This window comes from Lissotriton vulgaris, chromosome 6 (assembly GCF_964263255.1).
Source record: "Lissotriton vulgaris chromosome 6, aLisVul1.2, whole genome shotgun sequence".
Classification (NCBI taxonomy): Eukaryota; Metazoa; Chordata; class Amphibia; order Caudata; family Salamandridae; genus Lissotriton; species Lissotriton vulgaris.
Genome location: NC_141694.1, coordinates 161,135,838 through 161,153,490, shown reverse-complemented (window position 1 = coordinate 161,153,490; position 17,653 = coordinate 161,135,838). Strand labels below are relative to the sequence as shown.

General features: G+C 46.6%; 1 protein-coding gene across 1 annotated transcript in view; it reads right to left on the bottom strand.

The window, feature by feature from the left end:
• The window catches only part of PKHD1 (PKHD1 ciliary IPT domain containing fibrocystin/polyductin), a 2,083,594-nt gene that overhangs the window by 1,916,631 nt on the left and 149,310 nt on the right, over positions 1-17,653 (bottom strand). The window contains exon 4 of the mRNA XM_086926200.1: positions 17,259-17,403. Coding sequence (XP_086782326.1) covers positions 17,259-17,403 — 145 coding nt within the window. The remainder of the gene's footprint in view (positions 1-17,258; positions 17,404-17,653) is intronic.

Genomic DNA, 17,653 nt, shown 5'->3' with positions numbered 1-17,653 from the left:
AACATGGTCGCAGTGGATTCATGCTCAAGATTCATTTGGATGTGGCCTCAGCGCTCGGCTGATGCCCGAACTGTTATTAAAGATTTGCCAGTCTTTATCAGCACATACGCAGTCAGCATGCTACATTCTGACCATGGTCCTGCCTTTAGCTCCAAAGCTTACAAGGAGGCCATGGCCAATCTGGGCATTGCATTGCGGTATTCTAGTCAATTCCATCCTGAGGGAAATTCTGTAGTGGAAAGAAAAAACCGGGAAATAAAGCAATCTATAACAGCTAGGGTATTAGGCTCGGGTGACGGGTGGGTCAAACATCTAATGTGTCCAACGTAGTCTAAATAATCTGCCAAGAAATTTTCTGGGTGGAATCACTCCATATGAAATCCTCTTTGGTACTAGAATGATTGTCCAGGACCTTGATCACCATACTTCAGTGGTGGAACAAAAACCTTTTGATATCAAAGACCATTTGGCTGTTTTGCAGGACTTAAATGAAACAAGGAGAAGTCAAAGCAACACATTGCAGAAGCCAACGACCACTGAAGGGGAACCACCTGTCCAACAAGGCCTGCCTGGATTCCAAAGTTTGGGGATCTAGTCAGAGAAAAGATTGCGGATAAGAAGGAATTTGGGCCTTCTTACAGACAACCAGTACCTGTGCTAACAATCCACGGATCAAGATCAGTCAGGTTCGTATATATCACCCTGGTCAAACCACATCATGTGGCCAATCATAAGTAGCAGGCCAAGTGGACTCCAAAGATGTAGCAGACAACCAAATCTGGCTACTATCCAAGAGGTTCAAACTGAGAGACTCATCACCTTTGAGAAATGTGCAGTACGAAAAGAAGGACTAAGCAATAAAGCCATGGAGCTTGTGCCTCTTGAGACACAAATAACAGTCCGTCAAGACACTCCTGTCTACAATGATGTAGCATCTGGCTGTACTAATATGACAAAGGATACAGTAGTTCCAGTGATTTCAAGTGATCCTGATGCAATACCTCCCATTGACAGAACTGCCTCTGGCTATTTCATTAACTTTGATACGTTTTCCGAGGATCCCAGTCAGCCTGAAACGACGCCAGCAAATATTAATTTTAAAAAACAAGCAACAGAACTTTTTCATCAACTTGAAAAACATATCTGGTTTCACCATGGGTTGAACTTTGGATTGTGCTAGGCGTACTTTTTCTCCTACTTTGGCTAATTCTTGTATTAAGTTTGGGAATGCTGATAAATGGAAGATATAGTAAAATGGACACAATGAGTGAGAACATCAACTTACTCCTCAAGCCACACAAATCATCTCATCGTTAACAAAGAGACTTGACATCAGTGAACATCACAGCCGTTCCTATACCTGGTGGTATAGCATGGGACAGACCTGATTATGACATCTTTGGCCCTGCAGAGCTGTTGAAGATTCTACATAAATTCAAGGTTTCCTTGAGTAACTTTGTTTCACCCAGCACATTTTCTGATGATTGGGACTTTGAGACTGTTAATAATATGATTTCAGACTTAGAGATGTCTGCAACATTTACAAAACATGAATACTTAGAAGGTTCATCAGATTATGAACAAATGTACTGTTATAATCACTACGAGCATCATTATTTGCACAAATCTGCAAATTGTAGAAATGTTTATACTTTCAATCAATGGGAACATTGTCCAATGCCACCAAAGGGTAGCTCAAAAACATTCTATGACAAATTTCCATACTTCTCAGGTTTTAATGTCTCAAATCCAGAAACATTTTACTTTAAAAATGTTAATGAGACAGGAATGAAAAGTATGTTGACTAATACTAAGCAAATTTATTCTGCAGCCTTTTATGCACAGCTGTCCTCGCTAGGTTTTTACTTTTGGAGCGGCAACTTTGAAACAAAAACTGTCTGGGGTACAAAAGACTGGCAGGTGCAGGGAATTGAAGCTTTAATTCGAGCCAGCATTTTCCCTGAACAAATAATGTTTTTGAACAACACTGTCCTACATATATTCTGTCTTGGCCTAGCTAGGATAAAAGATTTGAACAAACTGTCCATACCTACACCTACGCCTGATTGTAAAAACTCTACAGAGGGAGGGGTCGACGTAAAAACAATTTTACTTAAAAACAAAACTGATCCTGATTGGAAGAAATGGTTAATCTGGCCCACAGACACAAACAACTGTCAAGATAGATTCCTGAATAAAACACAAGGGTTCACATTCACTAGGCCAGATCCAAGATATGTCCAGAGACAACATCCAGGGGTAGTAACAACATACAGTGTAGGAAAACTGTGCCTTGAATGGTTACAAAATCCACACTAACAGAGGTAAAACAACACTTTTCTTTACTTAAAGATGGCGTTGATTTAAAGGATTTCTTATAAGGTCCTGCGAAACGGCGTCATAAACGTTTTATATTCCCTGGTATATATGCAATTTATAATGAAGCTTCAAAAGAGACACAAGCATAAACTGCAGAACGAATACGAGAAAATAATTACTTTAGAGAAAGCTCTCTCTGTAGTTGACAATGGGTTAATGCCTCTGTCATTAAGAATTTATTCTTTGGACAACATAGTATCCTCTGCCATAGACGTAATGGAACTGGACTTGCTCCTGCTACAGCATGGACAGTCACAATTGCGTTCTATAATGCTTTTAGGCTGGATGTTGCAAAATCTTTGTTCTGTATATGTGTCATGGCGTCTAATCAACACCACGTCATTGTTTTCTGTATTTAACCTTACAGATAAAGAAATCACTTTTGCACAAAGAGGAGCAGACTATACGGTGCTGAACATTGAAAAGCTGGAAAGATTAGCATTAACTGATTCGGAAAAACCTGCAACAGAATGGTTAATACACGGAACAATTTTCCATTTTCAGTATTGTTTGAAACATATACCAGCTGGCGTGTGTGAAAGGTTGGGTAAAGAATACATTAAGTCAACTTGGGAATTACCATATACACACAGATGTTGCAGTGGGGGGAAAATAAGTATTTCTTAGTGGAACAAACTGCAAAAGTGAACTAAGCGTTACACTTTTATGGCAGGGTATTAATTTACAAGGAGCCTGCTATGGTTCTTCGACCAACTTATCCTGCCACCTGCAAGGTTCTCCAGCTGCAGTGATAGATCCAATTTTTAGGAAGCTTTCTAACGGAATCTATATTATGTTGAATGATTACAGCTGCTGTGGTATGTTACCAGGAATAGCCTATCTCGTAACTGTGTCAGCCAGGGTCACTTGTTGTATGCAAACGCGGAGTCACCGCTATGGCCTTCACTGAACATCTCTTATATATGAATTGATACTTTAAGCAGATTGAAAGCCATTCTTTTACAAAAAACTGTGCCACTGACCTCGTCCAAAGAGACGTATGAACTACAAGTTGCAAGGTCCTCTGAAGAGACACATGCCCTTTTATCGACAAACTGCCCTGTACATTTTGTGGAAATGTTAGGTCGTATCTTAAACATGTCTGATACCAGTGGTATTATACATGTATTTATGGATTTTTCTGGACTGTTAGCACCTTTTGAAGCAGTCCTCTGCATATTTCCAAACTTCGTGCACTCTGTGTTCGGCGGCCTGCCTCTCATTTTGGGACTTGTAGCAGGAATACTATTCTTGTTCCTTCTGCTCCGCTATGGCAAGTCCGGTCACCAGCGACACCCAGATTACCATAGAGAACACTCTCCTGACGATGAAGTGTCGTGAGCGCATGATACAGATTCTGGGCCTGGCTTGTTTAAGAGATCTGAATACCACGTGGTTTCTATTGGTCCGACCAATCTGTCAAAATTGTATCTTAGCTGTTCTACGATGCCTATTATGTGGAGAAGAATTCGTGTTGGAGATCTGTCTAACACTCCCAACAGTCCTGCCAACGGATGTTGATACTTTGCTTGGTTCGGTAACAGCCCATGCATTGTGTTGTCCCCAATCCTCATGACGGCATTGATTGAGGTCTCACAGTCACAATCTGCTGATGGTGAGATACGTGGATCGACAGGCACACAGGAACATCTCCACCTCTAGTGAACGTTGCTAATGCGGCTAAAGCTGACGGCGATGCTTCACATTTTTGTGTAATCGGTCTACTTAACGATGTGGTCCAACTTTTACCTACTGTGGTAGACAAATTATTTACCAGCTTAGAAGATTTGATGTTTTCCCCAAACAATGAGACTGACTTTTTTAGCACACAGCGTTCTATGGGACTCTGTATTTGACCTTCACTTTTTTCAAAAAACAAAACTAACTTTAGAACTTTATTTTTCTACAATTTGACTTTCATCCAAATTTGAACTTTTTTTTGGCACAAAGTAATCTGCTTAAAGTAGAACTTTTCATAGCAAACAAGAATTTTTTGAATACTTCCAAGAGAAAATATTTGAACTTGTCCACAACCAAAAAATGTATATATTCTGTTATGAAATGGTCTAAACTTTTCTCTTCTGTATTTAAGAGCCATTTCATATATGTCCTTTCATGATTCATTCAGATAGCATTTTGCAACGTCATACTGTATGCTTTGAATGAAAAAATTGCTTTTAAAATGCGTACAGCACAAATGTGCATTTTTATGTACAACCATTTCAAATGCATTTTATGTATTCTGGGTGGGGTTTTACACATCATGCTTTAGATATGTTTTAAATGCTTAAAATGTAGTAATGTCGAACACAATAAAGTGGAGTGGGTGTTGTATGGCGTTTTAGGATCTGAGCGAAATTTCCAGATTAATGCCCTTATATAGGTACAATTCACATTGCCCTAATATAGGCATATAAATCATATTGCAGTCCAAATACAGGCATGGCTACTTCCACCTGTACCAGAAAGCCACAACGTTTTCTTGGAAAATTGACTTAAGCAGTCAGGGACATCCCCTTGCTTGAATATTGATTTGTCCAAGAACTCATGGAGTTTTCAAAGAACTACCATTCACTTGGGGTTCTTTAATGACGTTATTATGCCCAACTTTACGTCAAACTAGGCACCTTCAAGGTATAAATATGCCTTCCCTTGCTCTAGCAAACACATGCTGGTTCGGAGCAGCTCGACTATCTACTTGCCCGAAGCGGCTCGCTACAGCAAGTGCCAAAGGAAGGTGACCCTCCAGCTGACACATTGATCGAGAAGCTGTCCTTTCTCTTGCTGAGAATCCAGCTCCAGTGTTTCCAAGCTCCCATTGCGGGGTGTTGGTTAATTGAGTCCCTAGACCGAGATACCAGACCTCCTCCATTTGAAACTAAGGTATGGAGCTGATTAGACCCTAATGAGAAATCTTGGATAGATTCTTGGCAAGGAAACTAAACCTATGCTGCACCACACTTACTTCTTCCCTAATACTAGACTTAGGTTAGGGACATCAGGGTAGGCGTATTTTAGAAGCACCAGTTGAGTACTTTTAGCCTTTGTTATTTATGTAGGTAGTTATTGATGGTTTAGAAACCATACAATGCTTTTACAGTATTATTTTATAATAGTCTTTTCGCTGTACGGATTATTCTTTGCAACCTGTATTGCGATTGTAGCAGTTAACTTTACTTGCATGAGAAAGAAGACTGTTCAATAAAACCTTTTATTGAAAACGCCCATCTCTGTATTTCTCTGCACCTCTGATGAAACGAAGCATGCACGATTGACTGAGTAAAATATCTATCTATTGTTTCCACGACTCTGAAGATACGTTTATTCTTGGGGAAACAAAGTTGTCAGTAACGAATCCCTTCTTGTTTAATCGAGAAAGTTTCTAGTGACCTCTGAGCTACCTGGCACTCACAATTAAGTCTAATATATTTGATAGAGACCTAGTAGACATACGGCCTACGTCAAATCTATAGGGTATATTAGTCCAATGCGCAGAGCCTATTGGGAATATAGGAACTACACTACAAGATGATGGACGAAGCGCTGAATTTTTCAGATACTCACCCCCAGTCACAGATCTGGGTTAAATTCATCATCATTCTTAAGATCACTTCGCCATCTCAGTTTAGACCCACCTATATGCCAATCAGTCGTGACCCTGTGCCTCATGGGAACAGTCCAGTCCGAACTGCCAAGCCAAGTCTCCCCTGAACCCGAAAAAAGCATCCTGGGACTGGTTTATGGGAAACACCCTTCATCAGCCAGGCTAGCTTGAATCCAGTGGCAAAGTGAGCAAGGGACGCACGTCTGGGCATACACTGCCAACTTAGGGCGAACAAAACAAACACAAAGAGATGATGGATGAAGCGCTGAAACCTTTCAGACACTCACCCCAGTCACAGATTTGGGTTTAATCCATCATCATTCTTTAGCCTCAGTTCAGACCCAGCTATATGATAATCAATCTTGACCATATGCCTCATGGGAATAGTCCAGCCCAAACTGCCAAGCCAGGTCATCCCTGAATAGAAACAAGCATCCTGGGACCGGTTTCTGGGTAACAGCCTTCATCAGCAAGGCTAGCTTGAATCCAGTGGCAAAGTGAGCATGGGACCCATGGCTAGACATACCCTGCTAACTTAGGGTGAACAAAGCAAACACAAGGAGATGGTGGACGAAGCGCTGATCCTTTTCAGACACTCACTCCCAATCACAGTTCTTAGTTGAATCCATCATCATTCTTTAGCTCACTTCGCCACCTCAGTTCAGACCCAGCTATATTCAAATCAGTCTTGACACTGTGCCTCATAGGAACAGTCTAGCCCGAACTGCCAAGCCAGGTCTTGCCTGAACCGGAAACAAGCATCCTGGGACTGGTTTCTGGGTAACACCCTTCATCAGCCAGGCTAGCTTGAATCCAGTGGCAAAGTGAGCAAGGGACCCACGTCTGTCCATACCCTGCCAACTGAGGGCGAACAAAGCAAAGAAAAGGAGATGATGGATGAAGCGCTGAAACTTTTCAGACACTCACCCCAGTCACAGATCTGGGTTGAATCCATTGTCATTGTTTAGCTAACTTCGCCACCTCAGTTCAGACCCAGCTATATGATAATCAGTCTTGACCCTGTGCCTCATGTGACCAGTCCAGCTCGAACTGCCAAGCTAGGTCTTCCCTGAACTGGAAACAATCATCCTGGGACCAGTTTCTGTGTACCACCCTTCTTCAGCCAGGCTAGCTTGAATCCATTGGCTAAGTGAGCAAGGAACCCACATCTGGGCATACCCTACCAACTCAGGGTGAACAAAGCAAACACAAGGAGCTGGTTGACAAAGCACTGAAACTTTTCAGACACTCACCCCCAGCCACAGATATGGGTTCAATCCTTCATCATTCTTTAGCTCACTTCGCCACCTCAGTTCAGACCCAGCTATATGCCAATCAGTCTTGATCCTGTGCCTCCTGGGAACAGTCTAGCCCGAACTGCCAAGCCAGGTCTTCCCTGAACCGGAAACAAGCATCCAGGGACCAGTTTCTAGGTAGCACCCTTCATCAGCAAGGTTAGATTGAATCCAGTGGCAAAGTGAGCAAGGAACCCACATCAGGGCATACACTGCCAACTTAGGGCAAACAAAGCAAACACAAAGAGATGATGGACGAAGAGCTGAAACTTTTCAGACACTCACTCCTAGACGCAGATCTGGGTTGAATAGATCATCATTCTTTAGCTCACTTCCCCACCTCAGTTCAGACCCAGCTATATGCAAATCAGTCTTGACCGTGGGCCTCTGGGACTGATAATAAAGCAGACTCAAGCCCATTCGAATAGAGGGTAAACAAACAAGGGGCAAGAATGCATCCTTGATGAACGCCGTACCTGGTAGGGAATGAGCGAGTACAGGCAGCGCACTGAGAAAAACGTATCGAACCAGAGGTCTTTGAATGAAGAGTGACTAAAAGGGCCACAATACCAGGGTCAACCCCCATCTCACTAAGCAAAGCCCAGAGTTTTGCCTGGTTCACCCTGCCGAATGCGAACATCAAGTCTATAAATGCTAAATATAAAGATTCAGACCGGGCAACCCTATATTTATTAATAATTAAATGGAGGTTCAGACACTGGTCTGAATTAAACCTCCCAGTCCTAAAGCCATATTAAAGTTCACTCAGAATGTTAATCTCCTATGCCCACTCCCCTAGCCCATTTAAAATCACACTCCCATGACCTTAACTGCCACATCCAATAAAGATATCGGACAGTAACATTGTATATTGTCCTGGTCCCCCTTCTTAAAAATAGGATCAATCCCGACTGTAGACCAGGGAGGACAACATCCCCTCCCGGGCAGCCGCATTCAGGACCTGGGTCAAAAGTGGAGCTCAAATCTCTACATTGGCTTTAAATAACTCTGTTGTGATACTATCAGGCCCTGGGGCCTCATTGTTCAACAGGGTCAAGATACCATGTGTGACTTCATCTAAAGTAAAAATTACTGTTACAGGCTAGGACTTCTACAGTCGACATTATGTCGCCCCCATGTTCACCCTAGTTATTAACACCTTCAAATGACTGTTGTTCTGAGATATGATGGCATAAGAGCAAGCCAGAGCCATTCGCAAAGCAAGGCCTATTAACCACTTTCCAGTAGAGAGAACTATCCCCAGTATCACATGCTTGGCACAGTTCCTCACCGGCTAACTCCAGCAGGTTGTGTTTGCAGGCAATTTCAGCCTGCTTATAGGCCTGGTTGCAATCTTTGATCAATCAACCATCCCTCTGTGTCTGCTTCAGAGTGGCCTTCAGCTGGTGCAGGGGTCTCAAACAGTCCCTATCAAACCATTTGGGGTTTTACGGCCCCAGGCTGCTAAAGGCCGTTACTGTCCTTAGCTTAGGAACTCTCATGGTAATACCTTTAAAAGCTTTCAAGACCTTTCCACCCGTGCATCATCTCTAGACATATTTCAAACTTGCGGAAACAGGTTTCAAAAAGCAAGCTTGGAAGCTCCGAGGGACCTCCTGGGACTATTTCAGCCTTCTCCCCTGGTCAACAATGGAGAGCTTCGTAAGAGCCCCCTTTGCTGTGATCGGAGAACCTTGCAAATGCCCAAAGTCATCGGTAAAGGATTGTGGTAACTAAAAGGGATAAAAAGGATGTTAAAATTTGATTTCAACAGGTATAATGGGGCTGAGACAAATATAAAATCAATAAATGACCTACAACCACATTCTTTAAAAGCCGGGCAAATTGTAGGGTTTGGGGAGTTCACCAGCTTCTCCAGGGTAAAAACTAAATTGTGAGTCTCCAAGAGCTCATTGAGCTCCTGGCCCAATTGAAAGTGCAAAATGTAACCCTTCTTTGATCAAACAACTATGATTTAAAATGTCATATTCCTGAGGGGGGGGGGGGTCATATAAATGACTATTGAAATCCCCAGCAAGCACGATTAAATCTCGCCCATTGCCCTTATCAGACAACAAACTCAGAACTTGGTCCAGGTGAGAGACACAACAGGCCTTAACATTGCCCCCCTTGGTGTTATAAAAATTAATTACCACCAACGATGAACAACCCGGCAATGATAGCTGTAGCCCCTGCATGGTGTCCACCTTCAAGTGAAGATCGGAAATATAACCACTTAGTTCCGCTATAATGAACATAATTAAGCCCCCCTTAGCCCTACCCACTAATGAAGGCACCGCTGGTTCAAAATAGGTGGTATAACCCGCTAATAGAAAGCTATTTTTGGTTTTCCATGTTTCTTGGAGTCAAATTATGTGAAAAGACTTAATAAGATCTGGGATCAGTGAACTTAGAGGAAAGACCCACGATATTCCAGGACAGTAAAGTATAGCCTTTAAAAGAATAAGGAAGGGTTACCACTGCGGCAGGGGCAAAAGGGGGGGGGGGGTAACAATAAGCTGAGAAGAATCACATGGGTCCAGTCAATCATAGGACTCCAGGGGATAAATCTGCTAAGGGTGGACAAAAGGAGGGTGGCATAAATACAAGGCACTTGTTACGTTGACGAGACCCCCTATAAGAACTTTGTAATTCTGATATTTCTGGTCTATGAAGGAGACACAAAGAGAAGGCAGCTATCCCTGGACCACCTAGTATGGGTTGGGGAGCAGCTGCAACGAGTTCCGCTACATGCAAGGGACTGCTCAAATTAACCACCATGCAGTCACAAGCCCATTGTTTCCTATCCTTGCATATCCAACTTGCTCTAACGAATCCGCTAAACCCCCACTACAAGACGAATGTAAACTGAACCAATGAACCACCTTATTATTAAACTCCTGAAATGATTCAACAGAACAATGACATAAGAGGTCGCTTCAGGTGGATTAAGCACAACCCCAGAGTTTGGAGGGGAACCATAGGGGCAGGCTATCCCCTTTATCAACTACAGGGTGGGGGGAGCAACTACGCCCTGTGCTTCTGTTGTATGCCCTGGCCTTGGAGCAACAAGTGTAGGGCCGCAACAGCAGTAACATGATTTAAGGTGGGGTCCGTACAAGAGCAAGTGGGATCAGTGGGCCTCCATTGTTAATATGAAGAACCCTGCTTCTGGCGATACCCCCTCGCCTTACTTGATAATGATAATATCTTCAAAACCGTGTCTTCAATAAGGGAGAGCCTCACCATTTCTGCACCAGTTTGTTATTTAACAATGCCTCAAAATCCCTAAGAGAAACATTCCTAGAGAAAAGACTCCCCTCATCACCATTTGGCTTAATAGTGGGTCGAACAACCAACTTAGCCATCAGAAGGCTGGGTTGAGGAGCACGTATTTTCTGTTCTGCTAGCGCCTAGGTCTGATAACCGGTGTTGTACAAATTAAGGAATGACCATTGACAGACATATTTCCCTGACAGCCCTGTGAACATAGAAGATCCTTTCTTCTTCCCCATGTTCATGGGTCCTTTAAGTCGCTTTTACCCCGTGAGCAAGTTAACACCAAAACACTATTTAGAAAAGGACCATAAAAGAAGTCACAGAGTAGGTGTCCAGCTAAGGCAGATGTTCGTATCACTAAGACAATGAGTAAGGCAACAAAGAGTACCTTGTCGTGCATACAGCACCCAGGCGGTGAATTCCTCAAGACAGTTACCTCTCCCCCACTGCACTCAGAGATCTAAAGGGGGCTGGCCCTGCCCTGCCTCTTCCTGCCGCTGATGGGTGAAGACGGCCTGCCCTTGGCCCGGGTGCGACCCGGGAACGCCAGCACTGTGGGAGTGCAACGCTGCCTTTACGGCGTCAGGAGGGCTGCCCCCGCCTCCTGCACCACTGAGGATGCTGGGGGACCGAGTCCCACCCCAGTCAACAACTAATGTGTCCTGAGGGTGCACGGGGCCTCGGACGGCCCTGGAGAAAAGCGTCCTTGTGCCAATGTAGTGACTTTTTCGGCATACTTTTTTAAAGTTTCAACAACAGCACCTGCCTGAGGGGACACAATAGGGGCAGACAATTTTCTGGCGTGGCTATTTGCAATCCAGTTTCTATGTGAGGCCATCCTCTTTTTTCATCAAGCTTAGGATTCGCCAATAGAGAGAGAACGTTCTACTAGCGGACTTTTTCTTTAGCAGAGAAAATGTTTGATTAAAACAGACAAATCTTCCCATCTGTCAAACTGGTGTTTACTTCAACATCCATTGGCAAACTCTACAAATCCTTAAGTTTCAGTTGTCTCTCCTTTCTTATTGTTGTCCATTATGTTATGTTATGTGTTGTGTCCTATAGGTGGGGAGTGATCGCCCTAGGGGTATCAATCTGGGACCTACACTCCGGGGCATCTAGGTCTAACTAGGTCTGACACGTGGCCCTAGAAATAACTGAGACGGACACTGGGAATAACTTGGTAGCTCGGTCTGCGCGCATCAGAATCCGTGCGTGCGTGCAAAACCTCTTTTTATTATAGGGAGTCACATGACTGGCACGCTACACGCCCAGGGCGTCGGGGCGTGCCTTCAGGAACATAACATTCCTCCTAAAATAAGGAAAAACACAACATGGCAACAACTCCAACTCAAACGTCCTCAAACAGTCTCATAGAACATTTCTCTGTGAATACTTTCAGCGTCCCCTGATTGCAGCAACATCATATCCACTGTTTTTACATAGACACTCAACAGTAGGAACAGTCTTACGTGAAATAGTCGCGAAGCCAGCAGGAGGGGGTGGGATTATTTCTCAGCCGGTGCTGCGACCCCCGTTGACTCAGCACTTCCGCTCCGGCTCCTGAGGCGGGACCTGGCGCCTCTCTGTCTGCCCCCTCCGGATCTGGAGCCTCCTCGAGGGCCTCAGTGTCACCTCCCTCTTCTTCGCTCGCGGCTCTCAGATCGCTACTTGGAATGACCTCGTGACTGGGTGTTGATTCAGCACAGGATGTGTTAGTTGCAGTTTGAGTTCTGTCAACACTCCGCAGCGGACCAGATTCTGTAGCTGTTGAATGAAAATGTTTGAAGCGGGATACATTGCGAGTTACTGTCTCTCGTCCTCGGATCACGGTGAGACGGGTGCCCTTTACTCCAATCACTCGCCACGGTCCTTTCTCATAGTTGAGTCTGAACTTGCTACTGTTTGTTCGATTTCGAAGAAGTACCACATCTCCTTGTCTGAACTGGGGTATCACTGCCCGTCGTTTCTGGCTGATCTTGGCAAATGTAGCCTTTCTTTTCTTCGCGATGACCTCCTCATTTACCACCTCAGGTGACCACTGTGGATGATGAGGAATGGAGTCAGTCACCACCCGTCCTAGGAGAAGATGTGCCGGGGCTACCCCCGTTGTGGAGTGCGGGGTCTGGCGGTAACTTCGGAGAAAAGTGAAAATGGCCATTTCCACTGACTGTCCCTTATCATGAGCAATGCGGATGATTTTATTCAGGGTTCTCATAAACCTTTCGGCCTCTCCATTGGCTTGGGGCATCTGGGTGTTATGCGTCGGTGACGGGTTCCAAGGGATGACAGATAGGTGGCCAGGTCTTGCCCTTGGAATGGGGGCCCATTGTCCGTTCGGAGCTCCCTCATGGCTCCGTGAGTGGCGACAATTTTCTCCATTTTCGGGATCACACAGTCTGCGCTTGTGCTTGCTACGATTTCTACTTCTGGTTATTTTGAGTGGTCATCTATCATCACCAGCGTGTGCCTTCCATCCGGGAGACTACCAAAGTCCATGCTGACCCGCTCCCAGGGTCTTTGGGGTCGGGGTTCTACAATGATGAGGGCCTCTCGGGGAGCGTCTCCTGTGACTTGGCAGGCAGTGCACGACCTCACCATGTTCTCCACCATGTCGTCCATGAGGGGAAACCATACCTTTGTTCGCAGCCGGGCTTTGGTTTTGACCATTCCCTGGTGGCCCACTTGTGCTAGTTGTATTACCTGACCCGTGAGGGCCGTGGGTATTACCAGGCGATGCCCTCGCAGCAGGCATCCCGCATTGTCCTCATTGAGTTCTTCCCTGACGTGGTACAGGCTCTCCATGATTCTTTGGGCCTCCGGGGTGAGCGCCTTCCAGCTCTCCTTGGCTTTATGCCAGTTCGCCGTCCGAATGATGTCTTTGGCTCGCTGTATGCAGGCGTCTTGGGCTGTGGCGTTCACAACGTCCTCCAGAGAGATGGGGCGCGGGCATAACCTTGCCACTACCCACTTTACATACGCTTCCGTTTCTTCTGCCTCGTCCATTTCCTCCGGAGTGGCTGGTCTGGGATGGCGCGATAGATAGTCAGCCGGATTCTTTGCTCCAGGTTGGTACTCGATGTTGCAGTTGTATTCCTGCAATTGCAATAGCCACTTTTCGATTCGTGGGGGCGGCTTTGATGAAGTCCCTGAGAATAGAGCCACTAGCGGTTTGTGGTCAGTTACCACCGTGAATGGCTTACCGTAGACATATAGGTGAAAGTGTCGACATCCCCAATGGATTGCAATTGCTTCCTTCTCAATCTGTGAGTATCTCTGCTCTGTGTCCGTGAGGGACCTACTGGCGAAGGCAACCGGAGTCCAATCTATTTCATCCCTCGGTCTTTGCATCAGCACGGCCCCCAACCCCGCCGGTCCGGCATCCACTGCTATGAATGTGGCATTTCGAGGATCAAAGAACGCCAGCGTAGTGTTACTGGAGAGGGACGCCTTAATATCTTGGAATGCCTTCTCTTGCTCTGATCCCCAGGTCCACGGAGTGGAGTCCTTTGTGAGCTCACGCAGCGGGAGAGTTAGGTTGGCCAAGTCTTTGATGAAACGGCCACAGTAGTTCACCATGCCAAGAAAACTCCTGACTTCTGTGACCGTCGTGGGTGGTGGCGCATCCTTGATGTCCTTCACTTTGTCGGGGTCCGGATTGACACCATCAGCCGAGAAGACATATCCGAAAAACCCTATTTTGGTTCGCAAGAATTCGCACTTGTCTCGATGAAGTGTGAGCCCCGCGCTTCGGAGCCTGCGAAACACTTGCGTCAGTCGGTGATTGTGTTCTGGGATTGTGCGAGCATGTACCATTATGTCGTCGCTGACATTTATGACCCCGGGTATGTCGGCAATTAGCTCCTGAATGACATTTTGGAACACTTCAGCCGCACTGGAGACTCCGAAACTAAGTCTGGTGTATCTGCAGAGCCCAATGTGTGTGGAGAAGGTGGTAATATTTCTTGACTCTTTGTCTAACACCAGCTGATGGTATCCTGCTCCGAGGTCCAGCTTTGAGAACCAGCAGGCCCCAGCCATTTCCCCAATTAGATCATCTATTGTAGGGTTGATGTGGCGCTCCCGTTTGATGGCGGCATTTGGGAGGCGCATATCCACACAGATCCGGACCGCTCCTGGCTGTTTCGGTTTCCGTGTGACCACAATGGGCGAGACCCAGGGGGTGCGGCCTGAGACCTTCTCGATGATTCCGGCCGCTTCCAGCTTGTGTAGTTCTTCTTCCACTAGCGGCCGAAGATGGAATGCAATGCGCCGGTGTCGCAAGGCTACTGGTTGTACTGTGGGGTCTATGTGTAAATGTATTTCCCGACCTTTGAAACATCCAATGCCCTCGAATAGGTCCGGAAAGTCCAGGAGTAGTTGTTGTACCGACTCTTCGTGGACTCCAAAAGCAAATGTGACTACTCCCAGGTCTTCGGCTGTTCTGCAGCTCAGTAGCATGCCTTGTCCTTCTTCCGACACAAAGATGTTGGCTCTTGTAACTTTATCCCCGTGGCGGACTGCCGCCCGAAACTTTCCCCGGATCCGGAGTGGAATATTTTGTCTGTAGGCAAAAACGGTGATTGAGGTGGGGCTGAGGATCGGAGGTGTAGTCATGTTTCTATAGAGTGAAGCGCTCATGAGATTTATGGATGCCCCTGTGTCCACCACCGCCATGATCTCCTGGTCTGCCACCTGGATAGAGCACTGAGGCAAAGTTCTGGTGCGCCGTGTGGTGGTGCCGATCATGTGCACTTTGTGCACAGACCGCTCCTCCTCTTCGTCATCATCCATGTCACTATTGCTTGGATCACCTTCCACAATGGTCTGCACGGCTTGGCGTGGTTTACGGAACCTCTTCGATCGGCACACTTTCTCGAAATGGTTCATCTTGCCACATCCGGAGCATCGTTTGCCCCGTGCCGGACATTCTGGCGCCGGGTGGTGCGGACCTCCGCAATATCCACATGAGTGTCCGGATGCCCCCCCTTGGTTGGGTGTCGGTCTTTTGTGCCACTTGGATGGTGTCTGGACTTGTAGCTTGTTGACCGGTTCTACCTTCACCGTGGCTTGTAGTGCAGCTTCCATGTGGGCCGCTCTGGCTTTGGAGAGCTTTTTCGTGCGGCCGAGGGTGAGGATGTCGGGCAATGGCTTCCCCGATTCTTCCAGAATTCTCTCTCTCAGTTTGGCAGAGGCGCAACCCTGTATGATTTGTCCCCTGATTTCCTCCGTTATGTCTTGGAACCCACACGTCAGTGCCAGCTTCTTGAGTCTGGTGTGGTAAGCGTCCAGCGACTCCTCCGGCAGTTGCCGTGCTTGTCGGAATACAAAACGTTCCTAGTCCTGGTTCGTCATGGGCTCAAAGTGTGCATTGAGGGCATTAATCAGGGTATGGTGAGTTTTGGAGGTCGCCTCTGTGAGGGTCTGAGCAATGGAGTGAATGTCTTTGCCGCCAAGGTGGAGGACCATGGCGCGTTTTTGTTCCTTGTGGACTTTCGTGGCTTCGAAGAATACTAGGAGCCTGTCCACCCATTCCTTCCATTTTGGAGCGAGAGTTGAGGGCGCACCCTCCACCACAAACGGTTCAATGGGCGGAATGGTAGCCATCGCCCAGGACGCGCTTGATCAGGCACGCGGCCGGCCGGCGTGGCACCGGAATTGGTGCACGGAGGGATTTGCAGATGACTTCGTCCTCGTGTGGACGTGTTGGTGTCCTCAAGCGGGTCGGTCTGTGGCCGCGGCGTGCACCTCAGCGAGGTCAGGAGAGCGCGTGCGACCGGCGCTCTGTCCTCAGATGAGAGTGGTTGGCTTCGGGACAGGTAGGCGCCACGTCCCCTCGAGCTGCCAGACGACATCGGGCGCCTCCCTGATCGCCGTGCGAGGCGGGCCGAGGTGCGCTTCACGCACGTGCCGTGGGGCTTGGTGCGGCACCGGCCGAGGAGGCCTTGCGTGAGATGTGTGGCACACGGCTTCGCGTGCCACGATGCGCGGCAGGTCAGCACTGGGCAGCGCGGCTCACCTGCAATGTCCCAGAGGTGGAAGTCTTCTCTCCAGGCGCACCAAGTGGGGGTGTGTGAGAGAGCAAGGCACGAGCACCACGAGCCACAGACAAGGCTCGCAGCCACCTCACAAGACTGTGGGCATCCACACACCCCGAGTGAGGGGTCGGCAACCACCCTCGTCGCCAATTGTTGTGTCCTGTAGGTGGGGAGTGATCGCCCTAGGGGTATCAATCTGGGACCTACACTCCGGGGCATCTAGGTCTAACTAGGCCTGACACGTGGCCCTAGAAATAACTGAGACGGACACTGGGAATAACTTGGTAGCTCGGTCTGCGCGCATCAGAATCCGTGCGTGCGTGCAAAACCTCTTTTTATTATAGGGAGTCACATGACTGGCACGCTACACGCCCAGGGCGTCGGGGGCGTGCCTCCAGGAACATAGCAGTATGAACATTTGTTTATGTTACTAGCATGCCTCTTGTATGAGTTACCCTCACATAGAGTTGGTATTGGATGTCTCCTCCATCATTTCCAATTGCAAGCATTATTATTGGCTGAGTACTTCTTTTCACTCATTCTACATTTACTTTTTCCATGTTTCATGTTTTGATCCAACTAAATAGTGTCATTAACATGACTAAATGGGAAATCAATGACAAATCAGCACAATGATTTAACAGTTGTGTTGCAATTACAGACCTTGTTTTGCATTTTAGTGTGAATGCATCCGAAAAGACAGGATGGAGATCACAGGGTATCCTTTGACTGGATGACTTCAAAAGGTATACCTCCAAGCGAGAAGTACTTGCAGCCGCCAAGGATACAAGCTCCTTGTGATGTAAACCTGTAGATAAACAGAGCACAACATTGTTAGAGTTCTACTCTACCCTGCACAGTAATTCCATAACACTGTATATATTATTTTAATCAACACCTGTGGTAAAAGAGATTTGCAGTTGACCAAGTCTCCCCTAGAAGCACTGAAAAGCAAGCACTCATATAGATTAGCATAGATTCTAGCAAAGAACCTCCTACTTGACTCAATGTTCATACCAAGAACCTTTTTCAAGATTATATCATATGCGCACCGCTGC